Source organism: Corythoichthys intestinalis, chromosome 5 (genome assembly GCF_030265065.1).
Source record: "Corythoichthys intestinalis isolate RoL2023-P3 chromosome 5, ASM3026506v1, whole genome shotgun sequence".
NCBI classification, from domain to species: Eukaryota; Metazoa; Chordata; class Actinopteri; order Syngnathiformes; family Syngnathidae; genus Corythoichthys; species Corythoichthys intestinalis.
This window is the reverse complement of record NC_080399.1, coordinates 27,544,180-27,564,523: the sequence shown is the minus strand read 5'-3', so window position 1 is coordinate 27,564,523 and position 20,344 is coordinate 27,544,180. Positions and strand designations below refer to the sequence as shown.

General features: G+C 38.9%; 3 protein-coding genes across 5 annotated transcripts in view; 1 reads left to right on the top strand and 2 right to left on the bottom strand.

Annotated features, from left to right (window-relative positions):
• Positions 1–11,710, bottom strand: part of LOC130915886 (transcription factor SOX-6-like) — a 233,973-nt gene extending 222,263 nt beyond the window's left edge. The window contains exon 1 of one of the 3 annotated variants that reach the window (XM_057836063.1): positions 11,634–11,710. The gene's annotated coding sequence lies outside the window, so the exon portion shown is untranslated. Of the gene's footprint in view, positions 1–3,195; positions 4,025–11,633 lie in introns of those variants that run through there. The other 2 variants (XM_057836065.1, XM_057836061.1) reach the window with 2 other exon arrangements.
• Positions 5,662–14,119, top strand: c5h11orf58 (chromosome 5 C11orf58 homolog). Its single transcript, XM_057836066.1, has 5 exons — positions 5,662–5,829; positions 6,063–6,146; positions 8,280–8,340; positions 11,760–11,869; positions 11,942–14,119. The coding sequence occupies exons 1-5, from the start codon at positions 5,776–5,778 to the stop codon at positions 12,152–12,154; spliced, it is 522 nt and encodes a 173-aa protein (XP_057692049.1). The 5' UTR covers positions 5,662–5,775; the 3' UTR covers positions 12,155–14,119.
• Positions 10,923–20,344, bottom strand: part of LOC130915883 (pleckstrin homology domain-containing family A member 7-like) — a 162,126-nt gene continuing 152,704 nt past the window's right edge. The window contains exons 25-28 of the mRNA XM_057836055.1: positions 15,801–15,953; positions 15,591–15,724; positions 15,305–15,435; positions 10,923–12,464 (exon numbers count right to left, since the gene is read on the bottom strand). Of these exons, the coding sequence (XP_057692038.1) occupies positions 12,442–12,464; positions 15,305–15,435; positions 15,591–15,724; positions 15,801–15,953 (441 nt within the window). The 3' untranslated portion in view covers positions 10,923–12,441. The remainder of the gene's footprint in view (positions 12,465–15,304; positions 15,436–15,590; positions 15,725–15,800; positions 15,954–20,344) is intronic.

Here is a 20,344-nt window from a genome sequence, read left to right as displayed (position 1 = left end):
GGGAGTGGTTACCAGCAAATGATTCCTACCAAACCTCCCAGTGAAAATGGATTTGACATCTATTCCAAACAATGGTAGGGTATGAGCTAAAAAAGCAAAGGAACTTAGGCACTTAGCATGACATGTTACGTATGACCTCCTTACGCATTGCACGATTTGTTGTCAATGCAAGGTTTCTCCACGTTTATGAGCAATTTTAACCAGGATTTCTGTTAAGTACCAATTAATTGTGAGCAAGAAGAGAAGAAGAAGGGAAAAAAAGCATCGGGTCTTTGCAGAGCAGCTATGCAGGCAGGGGACAATGTGCTGAATTGGCAGCCTATATATAAGTCTGCCATTTGGACGCACTAATGCCACTTTACCTTATGAGGGAACGTCGGGCCACAGCACCTGCTCCTCACAGAATGCCATAGGAGATCAACTTCTGACACCCACCCACCTCTCATATAAGACCTCCACTCAGATTGTTTTACACACAGGAGATAGAAAGTGGCTGTGTGTTTGTGCGTGTGGTAGGCTATAAATTATCCCCTGCAAACAATTCGCCAAGATAAATTGTCAAGCATCTTTGCGGTGTGAAATCAAACTTTTCTCTTTTTTTTTTTTCAGACGTGTGCGTGCAGGAAGCAAACACAAGTGAGCGTTATCTGCGAGGTGTAGCGAAGGGGACCACCCCGTGGAGACTGCTATCAGTCCTCTACAGACCCCACTGTGTCGCCGTGTCCTCCCGTACCCTCTGCCAGACGGGATGCACCACTACTTCATGACATAACAATATCAACGCATAACAATCAGCCTTATTGTCTCATCCTAATGCTTCTATGTTATTGTGCACTATTTTTATACACGACTCAAGCTCTAGGACCCCATCCAAAGAGGGGGGTAATGAATAGGATAGTACCACCACCCACTTTGTCCCTGTGTTCTCTCCCTATTAGATTCCCAAGAAACCCCTCAACCCCCTTCTCAAGTGGGTCAGCATGGATGTACCCCTGTCATATTATTTGAAGTACATCGTCACGCATGTAAGATGTGCACATGCAAAAAGAAGATACTAAACACACCCAAAAAGCTGACATAAATTACAAGGAAACAATTAGGACAGCACAAACAGTATTTTAGAAAAATCTTACTAGATAAATAATACATTTGTTTTATTTAAAAACTTGTACTTAGACATGATTACGAGTCGCTATAGGCTATTTGTGGTTTTTATTAACATTTTTACCTTAAATGTAACTTTCTTTTCCAGGATTAATGTCTACTGGTGATCTTAATTTTCAGTTTATACTTAAACAGTAACATGTTCGAAGTGTCAACTGCTGTATTTACTTTTAATTTTATTTTATTTATTTACCTCAAATTCAATATTATTGCTTCTTGTAGTTATTATTATATTTTCACATGAAAATGTATCCTTTATGCGACATTAATTAGTACATAGAGGGTAATTTATCATCATTGTTCAAACAAGAGAGTACACATTTTTGCTGCATTATGAAGTCTATGGTTGGTCTTAATAACATTTTCCCTTTAACTTTTAACATTTTTGTAGCACTATTTAGTGTAACCGCAACTCTTGTGAGGATAAATGTTAAAGATAAAGGATGGAAGTTTAGTGCACTTGTGGTCATCATTAACATTTAGACTTCAAATTCAAGATTTTATTGCATTATTGAGCCTACACGGGGCCATTATAAACATTGGGACTGAAAGTTAAACAAATTGTCAACACTAGTGAGTTTACAGTTGGTCTCTGTTGGCAATTTGACTTCAAATTCAACATTTTTGCAGCATTATGAGTCTTCCTTCAGTCATCATTAACATTTTGGCGAAATATAACATTTGTGCAGCCTGTGTCATGTCTCAGGGTTATGAGTATCATGTTTCCCTCAATTTGTCAACATATTTGCAGCATTAATGAGTCGACTGACGGTCATGGTCAACATTTGTACCCAGAATGAAACAACGTTGAATGTACTGAGGTTTATTAGTCAAATTTTAACATCAAATTCATCGTTTTTGCAGCATTGCTGAGTAAACTAATGGTTGTTAGTAACACTGGGACTTATATTTTAAGATATTTGTGCTTTTATTAAATCTACTTTTGCTCTTTAAAGTACCTTATGACATGAAATTCATCATTTCTTGAACTTGATATCATTAATAACATTTGGACATCAAAATCAATAGACTGGCAGGATTAATGAATCGATATGGTGGTTAATATAAAACATTTGTATTTTGTACATTTGTTATTGATAATTAGATTCATTTGCATGATTTTAAGACATAGTGTCACAAACGGACCGCCAGGTATACATAAAGTAACACTTTTCCCAGCATAAGTTCTGCATATTCATGCAAATGTTTGAGTGAATAGTATTGAGTCTATGGTGGTGGTTGTTATTATAGACAGCATGAGCGACATAAACCAGACAACGTAAATACTTTTGACAACTTTTTACAGAAAGAACTAAAATTTGTATTGCTGCACTGAGTGGCATACTCTGGATATTCATATTTGATGGGAGCTTTGCAAGGCACAGTGCCCATCTTTCAACTCGAAATTAATATTTTTTACCAACACAAGTGACAAGTTACAATTCTTAGGGTTCTAATTGTATACAGTGACAAATCAGTTACTATTTTATGAAAAAAACAATAACATGTTTAATCAGTTTTATCTGAGAACTTATTGATTTTAACACATTAGTGGCAAATAGTAGCAATTAATGACTGTCATTATTAACGTTTTGTATTAAAAACAAATGTAAGCTTAATCAACTGTGGCTCAATAACTGGCAAATACTGTACGGATTACCTTTTGCAATACTTATAAGTCAATATGAGTGATTGATTAGTTTTAACACACAAATATTTCATTTGATTATCATATTGTCATTTGTGTCTATGGAGACGCACAGAAAGTTATGAGCAATATTTAACACAAATTTGCAGCATTAGTGGCTTTGCAGTGATTATAAATATTATTGAAAACGTTATTATTTTGCTTTGAGTGCATTCTTGCTTCATCATTAGGATAATGTACTTTATTATATCAAAAAGACGTATCTGCTTGGTGTGGACTGACAAGCGTCTTTTGGAATTGTTGAAATAAATGACAACGCATGAGTTGGTCAACTTTTTACGCTTTTAGAAACGTTATACTGAGTGACATGACTTGCCTCTTACCTGCACGCGCTGCGAAGAAACTCGTGCTGCAACTTTGAATCACAAAAAGTCAAAGACGTCCTATCCCGCGCGTAAAGTTACCATTGCGCACTTAGGATGCAGGGGGAGGACAGTGGACGGGGGAGTCCACAGTGGCCGGGAAGGCGGAAGAAAGTGTGGAGGAAGTTAGGGAAAGTAGGAAGTTGGGTCCCGGTCTTGTCGTGCAGGGGGAAAAAGAAAAGAAAAAGTTATTCCTTCCTTCCCCGTCCGGCTGGATGTGGACGTGAAGAGAAAGTGTGTGACCCAGTGACTGACAGAGAGACACCGAGAGGAGAGCTAACCCCTCCTTCCTTCTTCTCTCCCTCCCTGGCTCTCTCTCTCTCACTACCTTGGGGCAACCATTATGGAACTTTGGGAATAAAAAGTTGTCTTCAGGATTTTAGCACGATAGGAAAGCAAAAAAAAAGTTGTCTAGAATGTTTCTTGTGGTTGGTTTTCTGTTATTCATGTCAATTTTCTAAAATACGGATATAGATAATACTGCGGAAATATTTATAGTATATGTGTGCGTATTTTTTAAGTCAAAATATGAACCGGCACATATAGAGCAGGTAGAAAATTATGCAAATATTGACAGAAATATTTCGATTAAACCAAGGGCGTAGATTTGGTCTCAACATTGGTAGGGACGCTATTACAGCATAACCTGCATGTACACTTTTTAATTACTACATTAATAAGACCAAACAGATTGGATATATTTCTCAAAAATAGCTGGCTACCACATAAAAATGAAAAAAGTTGAAATTATTTCCATTGGAAGAAAGTCATTTTTCAAAATGCTTCCTTCATTTCAAGGAAATTTACAGTGGTTGTGTTTTTGTCTTGTTTTTTTTTTTTTTTTTTTTTTGGGGGGGGGGGGGGGGGGGGTTAAAAAAAACTTGCATAGGCTGCAAATATCTTTTTTTCTTTTTCTTTTTAATGATGTAGAAAATAAATACATTTTAATTCATGAATAAATGCAGATAATGCACAGTTGAATTAAAGTTGACAGTAGAAAACATACAGGAAGACACCTCTAACCAGCTTTCTACTCGAGTTTCACAAGTTAGCAAGTTCACAAAGTTTAATGTTATGCTAACTCTGATGCAGGTCTTTCAGTAGCAAAATTAGTGGCACGTTCCTCACCTCCACAACATTGACATATTTTTACATTCCTTACAGTAGCTGCTGCTGCTGGCCAAAAAAATAAAAGCCTTCTAATATCCCTCCTCTTCAAAAGGGGCGGAGGAGGCGGCATATTGACATGTATTTCTGTCGGGATCGTGTGAAAGTGGGGGTTATAGTCATCAGCCTATCAAACGTGTGATTGAGGGGGGGGGGAAATGGACAGGCACATTCAACAAGTGAAAAGGGGTGAACATAAGTCTGAACATAATAAAAGTAATTCGTTTAATAATGGTAAGGTCAATTTTATCCTAACAACACAAGGGAAGACAATCTAAATTATCTTTATAGCTGACCTCATTGTAAAATTCAAATAAGGTCGCTTAAAAGTTGGTGGGGACAATTTGAGTATCCTGAAAAGTTGGTACTGTTATGTCCCTACTGTCCCTATGCAAACCTACGCCTTTGGATTAAACCTTATTATATCACATCACATTAGACTTAATAGTTTAGGGAAACAAAATCTTCATTACTTAAAATGTTGAATCATCTTGTGATTGTAAATTTAAGATCCATGGGAAATTATGATGAGAATAATAAAATAAAATGGCTAAAAATGAAATTATTATAATGTTGTTGTTGTTGTTTTTTTTAATTAATATTATTTGCAATGTGTATTAAGTCATTACTTGCCACTGACAAGGATAAACGTCATAGTCATTTAAACGGGCAAGACTGACTGAATGCTCAACGTCCAATGTATTTTGATTAGGAGCGAATGATCCCTCCCAACCTCTCCCAGTCAAAATAGATTGGACGTCTAGCGACGTCAATGGCAGCCAATGAGTTAACGTGAAAATGTCCATGACGTCTTCTGACTACGACCTCATCTAACGGCCATTTGATTACATGAATTACAATTAGGATTTAAGATGACTTTTAGAAATTTACTATGGCCATGATAATAATGAAAGATCAAAGTTGAAAACTTTAGAATCTCGAGTGTAAACTAATTAATAAAGAAAAATAAATATAGCAACCCCATCACCAATATACATGATAAAACCATTAAATGTTAGGCTGGTTCATGATCATAAAACCTTAATATGTTACAATGGAAATGATTACCATCATTTAAAATTTTTGTATAAAATAATTTGCAAGTAACAGGACTTCCCGATGTTTCTTTTGCGTTTTTGCAGTTACTCTAGCGACATCTATCTGCATTTTCCTTTCATCGCATACATTTTTGCTTTTGGAAAACGTTGCGTTTTGTAGTTACATAATCTGACCACAGGAGGCAGAAGAGGCGGCGTTGCGCTGCAACCTGAGGCGACGCAACCGGAATGACGACATATGAAATGGTAGTCATCGCCATTGCTGTATGGCGAGATATGTTATTTATGTAGCGATTAAACCTTATGGGAATAAACCATGAGTTCTTCGGGTGAAAAACACGGCACCAAACGTCCGGCATCCTCAACTGAAGTGAGTAAAATAGTTGTGCAGTTGTGATAAGTAACGGGTTAAACTAGAAGAGGGTATGCTACACGTGAGCTTGTTGGCTAAAATCCATTGTAATGCAACCTGCACCCAACGAACTTGTAAACCAGCTCGCTTTAAAACAGGAATAACATGGATATGAATTTTGATTTTCGGTGTGAAGTGAGGTCGTTATAAACAAAATAGTGACGTATTATATCTGGCGTTTGCACCTGCAGGAGGAGTCGACCCAGTGGGCTTCCGCTGACCTGGGAAGTGACGAGAGGAAACAGAAGTTTCTACGGCTGATGGGCGCCTCTAAGGTGGACACTTTATGCATTCCCCAACCCTTAAAGAAAACATTCTGGAATATTTAATAATCCTAGACTTTACTTGATGGGACCGAACTGGAAAATTCTCGCGGTCGGCGTGATGTCACGATGACGTCATCTCGCATAGCAACGTGTTGCCATATTGAGAGGGGGGCACGCACAGGTAAACATCCGTAGACAAACGTTGTCTGAAATTCATATATTTCAGATGTGTTTTGCGTCTTTTTTTCATAAAAACGTCTTAAACATGACTTATTATTCTCACGGGTCACTGCCAACAGACGCGAGGAGTTGTTTTGCCGAAAAATAGCCGCCCCGCATGAAATGTCCCCCCTGACGGGAACGCTTATTTATAACGCTTTATTGAGCGTTTATTTTATTTTATTCATTTGCTTATTTATTTTATTATTGAGCGCCCACACGTCACTCGTACAAACAGCTTTTTCTTACCAATCGATGGACATGGAAACGATTTTCTTGTACCATGAATATGTTATTTTACTCTGCATGAACTAATAAATGTCATACCTTTGTGATTGTCCATGGGATATGGTCGTGAAAACCTGTAGACTAATACATTTCTGTTCAAAGATGGTTATGTGGCCTAGTCCACGATTTGTTACCAAAATACAGTACTAGTATTTTGTGTAATTTATTTATTTAAAACTGATTTTACAGTCGTTAATCCATTACTGTAATGCGTCCATGAAAACATTTCATGTTTTCACCTCAATAAAGCGTTATAAATTAGCGTTCCCGTCAGGGGGGACATTTTTCGGCACAACAGGGGGCACGCACAGGTAAACATCCGTAGACAAACGTCTGAAATTCATATATTTCAGATGTGTTTTGCGTCTTTTTTTCATAAAAACTTCTTAAACATGATTTATTATTATCACGAGTCACTGCCAACAGACGCGAGGAGGCGATACAACTTAAAATTAGCGTGTATTGGCTTGCAAATCTGCAAAGTCGCAGCTGATAGCTGGATAAACAATCCAAAGGAATTGCCTGCAGTGGAGTTAGGAAACATCTACAACTACCTCATGAAGTCACCCAGTAAGTTGACCTTTATCAATTACGTGGAATATGTATTGTGGAGCAACTAAGAAAACTGGTAGTACGTACGGAGTGATTATTTCTGCCGTAACTGGTAATTCGCCGTGAATCGTGGTAGTACAACTAAATGGGTTTTCACGAGGCAAGAACGCAGTGCATGAGTCACGTCACGGCAAAATAACCAATTCCCACCAGGCCAATAATATACCAATTGACCAATCAAAGCAGTTCAGGACAAAAGAAAAATATCGCTTTGCCAGTTGTCGGTTACGGTAATAACCACTGCCTAGTCTATTGAATTCTAGCAGCTAATTGGGGCAAAAAAAAATTGATTAAAGTTTACTCACCAGGAATAAAATGTCGGCTGCAAAGGTAATTGTGCCTGGATTTAGGTTCCCACTGGCGAGAATGGTCCACGGAACTGTCTTTTACTGTTCCTCGATTGATTGCGTTCAGCCATTTGCTTGTCCTTTTCTTCTCACGAGGAAGAATGAAGAACTTCAAATGCGGCTCCGAACTCTTCCTTGTGTTACAACCCGCAACACGGCAACTTTTAGTCATTCCAACGGGGGGAAAAAAGACCGCAAATAAGACAAAAGCTTAACGCGTTTGTACTACAATGCACGACAGAGCAACTGCTTGTGACTCGTGTTTTGCCCTCATTTCAATATGGGGACGCTTTGTTGTGGCTGGTGACGTCATTAAATGCCCGGATGTCCGACTGCGAGAATAGTGTGGGCAAATTTCGTGAAAGTTGCACCTTTTATTACAAGTGCTCCAACATGCAGGGTTTGAGTCATTTGACCTAGTTTGTATTGCTTATAACTAAACAATATGATCACATATAGGCACAAATATGAAGAATTGCATAAATTACCTCCTTTCCCCCTCACACACACACACACACACACACACACACACATTTGGCACCAAGACTAAAGGTAAAGTGAGTTTTTGACTACATTTTTCACAATGTATCACCTCAGTATAAGGCTGCTCTTAATTATAACTTAATGTGGAATTAATTTTTAAAAATTCTAATTTGTTTTGTATCCGTATCTGTAGAAAGAACACACGGGACGTCTTGTCATTGGAGACCACAAGTCGACGTCACACTTTCGCAGTGGTAAGGCACTTGCCACCTCACCGCAAACACATTGATCGATTGATTGAAAGTAAGGAAGGTCTCTTTTTTTTTTTTTTTTTTTTTTTTAATTCCTTTTAGTTCTTCCTCCTTTTTTGAAAGCTTTGTTTGTTGGAAGAGACAATGACATATTGGTAAGGGCCAAAGTTAAACGTGTAATTTAAAATGCAGATTGATATGGGTTTTTCAAGACCGATACAGATTATTAGTACAGTGGTACCGCTACATACAAAGTTAATTCGTTCCAGGACCTCGAAATGGTCGTAAGTTGGGCAGGATTTTCCCATAGGAATACATTATAATTCCATTCATTCGTTCCGCAGCCCAAAAACCTACACTAAATCCTGCTGGTACTATTACAAATGGCAATTACACATAGATAAACAAATAAAGTATAAATACAAATCGGAATAATATAATATGAATAATAATTCCTGTAATAATGTAACGAATCGGGTTCTAATATGGCGGACTTTTTTGCTGTACCTGAACTTACCGCGTGGCTGACGTGACAAAGAGAGGCAGCGGTGAGCTTGAGTTTACTTTCGTTTTCAATCATTTATTGAGAACACCGTTAACTGCGGTAGGCATTTTGTGTTGGATAAATTGTGAAATAAATGATAAAAACGTGACGAAGCTGCCGATTTCTTTTACGATGTTACCACAATAATAATTGTCATCAAAATAGAAAAGGCAAGCGAAATAGAAATATCAATGAGAAAAATTGTCATTGTTTTTCCTTAATGACAAAAGTGAAAGTCAATAAAAGTTATTTTACTTTTTATTTATTTATTTATTCCTCTTTATGCTTATTCATGTGTTTTTATATTTTGGCACTCCTGTGATTCCATACGTTCTGTCATAACTGCCACATAAGTCTAATTTTTTCAGTTTTTAACAACAATGATGAATTTTACATTTCGAAATACAGTTTGGTATAACATTCAAACACCGTGCCGGCAGCTTAATTCATTTTCTTCTTTGGTAGTATATACAATGGGGAGAACAAGTATTTGATACACTGCCGATTTCGCTGGTTTTCCCACTTGCAAGCCATGTAGAGGTCTGTAATTTGTATCATACGTTCTCTTCAACTGTGAGGGATGGAATCTAATACAAAAATCCAGAAAATCACATTGTATAATTTTTAAATAATAAATTTGTATTTAACTGCATGAAATAAGTCTTTGATACATTACCAACTAGTAAATATTTCGGCTCTCAGATTTTTTTTAAGAACCCCTCCTGTTCTCCACTCATTACCGGAAGTAACTGCCCCTGTTTGAACTTGTTACCTGTATAAAAGACACCTGTTCACATGCTCAAACAAACAAACTCCAACCTCTCCACAATGGCCAAGACCAAAGAGCTGTGTAAGGACATCAGGGATAAAATAATAGACCTGCACAAGGCTGGGATGGGCTACAGGAAAATAAGCAAGCAGCTTGGTGAGAAGGTAACAACTGTTGGAGCGATTATTAGAAAATGGAAGAAGTTCAAGTTGACGGTCAATCTGCCTCGTTCTGGGGCTCCATGCAAGATCTCACCTCGTGGGGCATCACTGATCATGAGGAAGGTGAGGGATCAGCCCAGAACTACACGGCAGGACCTAGTCAATGACCTGAAGAGAGCTGGAACCACAGTCTCGAAGAAAACCATCGGAAACACATTACGCCGTCATGGATTAAAATCCTACAGCGCACGCAAGGTCCCGCTGCTGAAGCCAGTGCATGTCCAGACATGTCTGAAGTTTGCCACTGACTATCTGGATGATCCAGAGGAGCAATGTGAGAAGGTCATGTGGTCGGATGAGACCAAAATTGAACTTTTTGGTCTAAACTCGGCTCGTCGTGTTTGGAGGAAAAAGGATGAGTACAACCCCAAGAACACCATTCCAACTGTGAAACATGGAGGAGGAAACATCATTTTTTTGGTGCTGCTTCTCTGCCAAGGGTACAGGACGACTGCACCGTATTGAGGGGAGGATGGATGGGGCTATGTATCGCCAGATCTTGGCTGACAACCTCCTTCCTTCAGTGAGAGCCCTGAAGATGGGTCGTGGCTGGGTCTTCCAGCATGACAACGACCCAAAGCACACAGCCAAGGCAACTAAAGAGTGGCTCCGTAAAAAGCATCTTAAGGTCCTGGAGTGGCCAAGCCAGTCACCAGATCTGAACCCGATAGAAAATCTATGGAGGGAGCTGAAAGTCCGTGTTGCCCGGCAGCAGCCCCGAAACCTGAAGGCTCTGGAGAATATCTGCATGAAGGAGTGGGCCAAAATCCCTGCTGCAGTGTGTGCAAACCTTGTCAAGGACTACAGGAAACGTTTGGGATCTGTAATAGCAAACAAAGGTTTCTGTACCAAATATTAAATTCGATTTTTGTGATGTATCAAATACTTATTTCATGCAATTAAATGCAAATTTATTATTTAAAAATCATACACCGTGATTTTCTGTTTTTTTTTGTATTAGATTCGGTCCCTCACAGTTGAAGAGAACTTATGATACAAATTACAGACCTCTACATGCTTTGCAAGTGGGAAAACCAGCAAAAACGGCAGTGTATCAAATACTTGTTCTCCCCACTGTATACTAGTACAGCGGTGTTTGAGATTCATTATCACCGCCACATCGACATATTTTCTGTGCACCACTGCAATGCATGTGGGGTATAGGGAGCTCTTGAGTGACCATCGCTGTTAACTCGATCACAAAGCCCTCTAAGTGGTCGATCTCACCAAGTTCACTTTGCTGTTTGGAATGGAACAGCCCTTAAGATCGCGGCGGGGATTCCCTCAAGGGGGAGTGTCTAGGGCAAGTGAGCGAGGGCACATTTAAACTGAGTTTGAAACACAGCCTATGAAACGCTTTGAGGGCCTTACCATTACCATTTAACCAATCAGAGGAAGGGGTGAATACTATTGCAGGAGACAGCAGACAGGAGCAAGAGGGGCGGCTGCATCTGAGCTGAAATAGCCCAATTTTAAATTGATTTTTATCATATCAGCTGGTTGGATTAATAAAAGTCCGATACCGATATACGTCAGATTTCCAAATATCGACGCCGATAATCGGTCTATCTCTAATTTAAAACCAAGTTTCACTTAGTGACCATATATATTAACTCATGGGCAGTTATAAAACTGGGAGAGCTGTTTGTGAATGATCACAATTCAAATGGGTTGGAAGTCTATCGCTGTCAGATGTGGCCAATAAGTTAACTTCAAAACCAAATAATGAAATTGAAACCATGTAAGATAATAAGATTCTTACGTGCCACTTCGCCGCCTCCAGCGCACGCCACTAATACGTCTTTTTTCCCTTGCCCGCCACGCAGCTCTCTCCGTATGCCGGTGAGAGGCGTGCGCACGCTTGCCGTGACAACATTGTGCTTCGCAGGGACGGAGGATGAGAAAATCAGCGAGCGTCTGGAGATGCAGTACCAGCGCGGCATGGACGGTAAGCTGTCAGGACGGGACCGGAGACACTGCGGCCTTGGCTTCAGTGAGGTAAGCGGGGTGCTCAAAGTGACCCTGAGAGGATAGGGGGCAATATTTTTATATCTTTTTGTTATTCTGCAGTCCGAGCCTCCTGATGTGCCTCAAGAGAAAGCTCAGAAGCCGGACACGCCCAAGTCAGAGACTCCACACAGCGAGTCCAAAAGCCCCGAGGACAAAGTCGGTGACACTAAGTCGGCAGAGACCGCGACAGAAAAGGACAAAAGCGTCGCTGAGAAAAGCGAAATTGCTGAACGGAAAAACATGTACAAAATGTCTTTTGTCAAGTCATCATAGGAGACCTTTTTTTTCTTTTTTCACTTTTTACAGCATATAAAAGTCAGTTTTAGAACTTTCCCCGACATCAATCATTTTGGTAAAAAGGAGACATCAGAAACGACTTATTTGCTCATTTATTTTGTAAAGTTAAAAACTGGACACCCTTGTTAGTAGCAAATACATTATGTGACTAGTGGGTGATTTCATTTTAATAAGAATAAATGTGTTGTCAATGCCTGTTAAATGTTTGCGTTGCATTTCAAAACCCTTTCACGTAGTCTCCTCTAGGGGGACACTGGTGATGGTCACTGGCCAGCAGCAGCTGCAGCTTTGGTGAAGAGAAGAATATATTATTCAGTTATACTTCACAATAAATGGCTGCAAAAGTCCTTAAAAATCAGTTTAGGTCCATTTTAATTTACATCCTATGTTCTTAGGGAGTTAAAATTGACGTTGCATTTTGATGTGAGAAATTTAGGGAATATACAAATTGAGACATGGAGTTTGGGGTTACTACTGTTATTAACAGCGATTTTGCAAACGATTGAAAAAGTTTCTCATGTATGCCTTGTTACAGTAAGTGTTATGCAGTAGCCTAATGCATGTGTGAAACCAGTTTGTGTGTGTGTGGTATAGGTCATAACTATGCAAAAAGCAGTTTTATGAAGTTTGACCCCATCTGGCTCCGTGGCGACCTTTATGTTAGGGAGTTCCGGCAAGAAATTCTAGCCCCTTTCCCCCTTGATCGTAATTAAAATTCTAGAAATGTTTTTAATGACAAATTTGGGTTACGTACTTTCTGCCAAAAAGTGAAAGCATTTAATTGGTTTGCCTGTCACTATATGTTGCTAGCATAGATTGAGGATCAAAGATTTAATAGTTGTAGTAATGAAACTGAAAAAAATACCTGATGAGGCCAGAGTTCATCTAAAAAGCATGTTAAATATAATAGTAAGCCATCGTAATGTTCTGCCATTTAAACATTAGCATTGAACAAAAAATAATTTCAAAAGAAACGACATTAAAGAAGAAATCTACCTAAACTGTACTGTACTCCAGCATTATTTCCCGTACCACAATTTCAAAATCACTTGTCAGTAGCAGTGGTCCCCAACCTTTTTTACACCACGGACCGGTCTTAAGTAGGCCTTTTTTCACAGACCAGCAATGTGTGGCAGAAAATGACAGTAAATATAAAATAACACGACGGGGCTAAAAACAAACATTAGGGAAAATGTATGTCACCATGCGTTGAATCAACCTTTTTTAACAGTGAACTCTCCTAAAACTTGACAACAAATATTCTTGATCGCAGGCATAATGAGTTCTCCAAACATGAAAGCTTTCTTGGCTTTAGCAATACGGTTCGCCACGAGGTATAATGCTCTCAGTGCATTCGCTTTTGTTGCCTCGTTTGCTAGCTTTTAACCACATATTATGCAGAATGGACTTGGTTGTAAGTGCCTCTTCTGGCTCTGTTGTCCTTTACCCGTAAAAATAAACTTTCCAAAGACGTCTGCACCCACAGCACACAGCCGCTGACGTTACTGTTTACATTGGCTGACGCTGGGCTGCTATAGACCCCAATTACCAACGTCACACAATCACGTGATCGCTGTATTGTGCCGCCATATTGTCCGTCGTTGTGTGTCCTATTGTCATTGATCGTAGTTTCTAAAGGTGGATTCACTTGCAAATTATGGAAGCCCCGGTGCTTTCAGACGTTGTAAACTCATTGGATGAGTTGCATAAAAGCAGTTATTTGGAAAAGCTTCGGTCGATCCAGTCGCCAGATCCATATTTGATGCCCAAACCGATGTTTCCTCCCGTATGGTCCTGTCCCGTGCGTCAGACCTCGTCCTCAGACCACAAAATTTCCAATCATACTCCAGTTTATGTCACGATGAGGAGTCGGGTACCCAAAATCAGCACCGGTCCGAATATAAACAACATTTGGTCAGCTCAACGTCACCGTTGTCACGATTGTAAAATGAAACTTGATCGACAACGGGCCGGTGTGTGCCGAAAAATAGCTGCCCCGCGTGAAATGTCCCCCCTGATGGAAGCGCTTATTTATAACGCTTTATTGACCTGAAAACATGTCATGAAAAACATGAAAAAATGTTTTCATGGACGCATTACAGTAATGGATTCACCACTGTAAGATCAGTTTTAAATAATTAAATTACACAAAATATTAGTACTGTATTTTAGTAACAAATCGTGGACTGGGCTACATAACCATCTTTGAACAGAAATTTATTAGTCTACATGTTTTCACAAATATATCACAATGACAATCACACATGTGTGGCATTTATTAGTTCAAGCAGAGTAAAATAATACATACTGTATTCACGGTACAAGAAAGTGGTTTCCGTGTGGGCGCTCCCGTCAGGGGGGACATTTCACGCAGGGCGGCTATTTTTCGGCACAACACCTGTTGTTGCGCTCACCTTATTGCTGCGCGACCGTGGCGAAGAGCTTCGTAGTCTCCGTCTGATGATGTCTGCGATCGTGTTGGCATCATAGTGATGTTTTCGCCGCTGTCTAACGGCTGTCAACACAAACGCATCATGGACCGAGATAAACAAAACCGTGTTGCTTTCGAGATTTGCCCTTTTAACAATGGGCACACAGCAACTACTAAAATGACCGTTTATCTTCTCTGTTACTGCAACCAACCGCCGCACATGCCTTCACCATTTTGATTAATCAATGTTAACGATTGTCAGGAAGGTTTTTGGGTTCGTTTATTAGGCGGTGATTCCTTAGACAAGCAGAAAAACACGCAGAAATAGGAGGAATGTACGTAGCGGTATTATGTAAACACGATGAGGTGACGGACAATATGGTGGCACCAGCCAGGGGGGCGGAGTTGTGACGTCACGTGATTGAGGTCTATACTAGTAGGTGTGAAAACACCCCAGTCATGGCGGCCAACCACTTCAGGGCGACGTACACAAACCTCTACTCGGATTAGTCAGTACAGTTGACAGGCATACTGAGCTGTCAAGAGGCACAGGCCGGAATGCGGTCGTTACCAAATGATTTATTATTTTGCTGCGGCCCGGCAGCAAATGCACCACAGAACGGTACAGGTCCCCGGCCCGGTAATTGGGGATTACTGGTCTATAGGATAGGAAATACATGCTAGTCAGTACAAACCTGCCACCAATTTGCTCTTCCTTGACGCCTGTGAAGCGAGGGCCTGCGACACATTCATGATCTTCTCCTGCTGTTGGAGAACCGAGTCAAGCTCGCTAAAGTCCAATGATGCCGACTGCAAATTCTGAGCACTGTGAACATCAATGTATCAATGAAAATTACAAATACACATTTTTATGCTGTATCACTTCATGTGTACTTTATCACTTAGTTGGCAACGAATGCGCTAAAAGAACATTATCATCCTTGTCACATTAGTGCTGCAGTACTACTTCTGCGTGCTTACTTGGACTTGCTGAGGAGTTTCCTGATACGTTCTGTGCGTCGACTTCGCTCCTCCTCTTCCTCCGGGCTCAGAGGCTCCTCCGGATCAGACTCCACATAACGCTCCGGAATGGAAACCTTCTGTGGCTTGGAGAGCTGAAAGTCACAAGATGGAGGATCGTCCTCATCATGATCCTCACCAACGGCAAGGTCGTCGAGTGCCTCATCTGACCTCTCTGCTGATGTCAAAGTCGTAGTCTAGAGGCTCCACGTCCGCTTCTCGGATCAGAATGGCTTTGGCCGTGACCCACTGTCCTTCTCCCTCTTTGTGACCTTCATCGCTTTGACCTTCGGCCCTGGGACGCTCTTCCTGCCAATCAAACACCTGTGCGATGCAGGAACACGAGGCTCAATTTCATGAATGCAAAAAAGACACAAAATTATACTCAATCTATACTTAACTTGTATTTCATTATGGTTTGGTGTTGATTTTGTAAAATCACAACAGTGAGATTAGGGCGAAAGTCTCTTTTCAAAATCATTATACAGTATATTTTAGATATTTTTTAACACATTACATTTACCGTATTTTTCTTTTACATACTTTGTCTCGTCTACATTATAAAGGCGCACTACTAATGAATTGATTTCTTATGTTTAAAGTGCTTTCGATTATAAGGCCCATCAGTGCATCGATGTTCTGTACTGCAATTGACATTTGTTCATCTTTTATGTATAGTTTTATTTAATCATATTTTATTCATGGGTTTGATGAATGTGTGTCTTGAGGACTTTACTGGGAAGTATTATACATTTACGCTACAAAAAACAGGTTTGAGGTCATTAAGCACAACTAGAATTCATACATAATGCGCACTGGATTGTTAGGCGCTCTCAATTTTGGGGAAAAGTAAACAATTCTAAGTGCACTTTAAAGACTGAAAAATGCAGTAAATAACATGTTTTACTACTACTACTACTAAAAAAAAAAAAAAAAAAAAAAGGTATTGTACAACAAATATGCATATGTATGAAACACTCAAATGCTCTAATGTCCAATTAATCACATCACAAAATCAAAAAAATGTTTTTATTACAGGGGAAAATAAAACTATTAATAAAGGATTATTTGAAAATTTTTATGTATTTCATTGAGAAATCTGCCTGGCATGAAATAAACACCATTTTAGCATTGGCTTACTGTAATGTTCTGACTATAAGCCGCATCTTTTTTCCTTCATTTTCAATCCTGCGGCTTATAGTTCAGTGCGGCTTATTTGTTAATTTATTTGGGTTAATAGGTAACACTTTATTTGACAGCGGTGTCATAAGACTGTCAAAATTATGACATGACACTACCATCCATGGCCATTACTGAATGCTTATGGAAGATGTCATTAAATGTAATTGGGCAAATTACTTCACTAGCTCCAATTATGTCCAGCTTGGATCTTGTACATCCATTCAAAAGTGAGATAATTTGCCATATAACACTAAATGACATCTGTTATAAGCATTCATTAATGCTCATGACAGTATCGTGTCATAATTATGATTGTTTAAAGACAGTCTTAGGGTACCACTGTCAAATAAAGTGTTACCAAATACCATAACAAGCAATTAATGAATCGACTGGAACAGTAACTGAAGAAATAATTAGCACAGAACATGAGTTTGTTATTTAAATCTGTAGTGCTGCAATGCATACTAGGAGGCATGTTGGACAGCAACAATGTTGACAGCAGGTGGCAGCAGAAGGTTGATTGTCTCTCCCAAGGGAGTAGTGATGGCCAACTGAAGCTTCTTGAAGCAATGAATTATGGTTCATTTGACAGTGGTATGATGCCGCTGTCAAATAAAGTGTTACCGTTTCATGTCTTTTGGTGTAAATATCCCATAATACACTGAGGAAAGCTGCGGCTTATTGTCCAGTGCTGCTTATCCATGAACAAATCACATTTTCGTGTCAAATTTGGGGGGTGGTGGCTTATAGTCTGGTGCACCTTATAGTGCGAAAATAAGGGTAAATGTTTAGTTTAACATAGTTTTAATTCTTACATACTACATTAAATAATGTATGCATTGTTTTATGTGGTCTATGGTCTTATACCTAAGGATTATCTTTGGGCATTTCTAATAATTATAGGATTTTGTTTTTTGTTTTTTTCCTAAAGAAAACATGATTCTGTACTTTTCATATAAATCCAGGAATTAATTATTATGTGACAAATTCTATAATTTGCCATTTTATTATATGGAGTTTTATTCTTATCATAGTACATATGTAATATACTTTCTTATATTGGCTGTGGAGCAAGAAAAAAACATTACAGTAAACATTCTGATGTGTATCATGTTAATGCTAATTGATATGTAAACATACATAGACGGTGGAGACAAGAACAAGTTGTAAAAAAGTGAGTTATACTTCTACACAGCCACAAATCATCATAGCGGATTAATAAATAAATCTGTGGATTCGAGTCTCATTAGGCAGGCACATGATTAGTGTCTTATAATTAGAACCAATGAGTGTGTGTAGTGTAGTGTGTGTTGTACTTGTGTGAGTAATCATCCAAAGCCATGCAATGCGTCCTCCGGGTGCAGCTGGCAGCAGCTGGCCACTTCTGGGCTTGCATTTGGGGAAGAAGTGACAAAGAGAAGGAGAGCAGGGGAAGGGAGGCGGAGAGCATGCAGAACCACGCGGGCCAAAGCCCACGCGACACAAACAAGGAAAACCGCGTGCCTGGGAACCAAGACACTCTTTATTGATGAGTGCAAATGTCTACAAAGAGTTGCTTCTGGGTGACACACAGTTAGGTAGAGCTTCACAGCACGTCTCTACGAAGCATCTAATTGAGCCAAAGGGCCCCCTCCAGTAGAACAAAACAAAAAAAATCAACAAGCACGGTGTGGAGTTATTTTACTGCTGAGATGTCACAGTTTATATTCAGAAATTGCCATGAAAACTACAGAATGGATTATTGATAGACAACAATTGGGTATACCAGCAAGTGTCGACTATGTCACGATTCCAAGGCTGCAACCTAACAAGTAGCTGTCAGCCAGCCAGCTTTATTTTCTTCTAAAATTAGCCTCAATTCATTTAACATTAAAATACTTTTCCATAATATTTAATATCTATTCATTTAACATCGTTATTAATTCATCTTAAGATTATGCCTTTTTCACAGGTTGTCCATTCTTTTTATGTTAAAGCAACAACAGGTAACTTTTCAAATGTGGTCGATTTTAGTGATGCCGGTGGACAAAAGCGGTAGTGTTTTGCCTTAAGGAAAACTGCGTTTCCCATGAGGACCAGCACACACAGTGTCGTAAAATCACGATCTCCCAGTCGCCTGCAGATGGATTAAACGACATTTCTTTTTCCAGCGGTTGTGTGCAGGATGGATAGTAATAAGGCAATGAATCCAGTTGTGGCTAAACAATAGCATATGACGGTTAGCAACCGTGTGGCTAACCATCCGACCCCACCTGAACTTGTCAGCGAGTTCGGTTTGAGGGGGGCTGGGTGTCACGCCAGCGAGTGAAAGCCGGGCCAATGTTTATTCATGAGTATCCTTTTATCCCTAGTACCCTTTTTTCCACCTGAGACAAAACTTTTTGTCTCGTATGCCGTAAAGCAGTCAGCAGATTTGTAGTTTTTTTTTTTTTTTGGGTGGCAGGAACCTCAAAGTTATTTAGTGCTGGTGAAAGCGATCCAGAACCCTCAAGATATATAAGAGGTGTCATTCAACTATTTGTCGGTCAAAATATCACAAATGTAATGAAAATATTTTATAAAGGTTGAAAAGTTACCTAGTGTTGCTTTGTGTGACTTTTTCTTGTAATACCGTATTTCACTGAGACATAAAATAAGAATTTTTACAACTTCACTTTATTCAGATTACGTGGCAGCGTAACGTTTCATATTTAGCGTAATGTTTTCATTTATTCATCTTGTCATCTATTGGTTCTTGAACATTATGACATTTATTTCTTAAAATCACAACAATACAGTATTTCCATATTAACATTTTGACAAAAAAAGTTAAAATATTTCACTTTTTTGTTATATAGTTTTAATATTTAATATTGCAACTATTTTCCACTTGGCAGCTTTTTAAAGTTGTGACTTAATTTTGGGAACATAACTTTTTGCATTTAAAAAGAATAATCCAAGCATGATAATATCCCGTTTTGTCCTGTAAAATTCTGGCTTTTTGCTGGCAACAAATTTTTCACTTTATGTGCATATTGACTTTGTCTTTGCAATACTTCAACTTCAGATATTTAATACTGTGAGATTACTCTTAATTCTCAAAATTTGGACTTTCTCCTTGTAACCATAAAATGTAATTCACGTACAATAAACACTAGATTTTTTTATTTAAAAAAATAACTTTTTTCCAAACAGAATCACAACTTTATTTTGTAAAATTACAATGTTATATTTTTTGTTCCATATGAACTTTTTCTGCATAATTTAGTTTTCAAAAATAATGACCTCATGTAATATTTTGCGATTTGACCTTAATAGTCATGTACTTTTTCATCATTTTCGTACCGAAATATCACTTAGTAAACAGAATTTTTCACGTGACAATACGAAATTTGCTAATTCACTTATATAGCAACATTTTCGTACCGTGAATGTGTGTAACTTTATTACAGTCCATGGTTAAACGCCTCTATGTTAGCATTATCAACAAAAATGAGAAGGTTAGCATATTTTAAAGCTGTACTTACAAATTTAAGTACTTTTTCAAGTTGTCT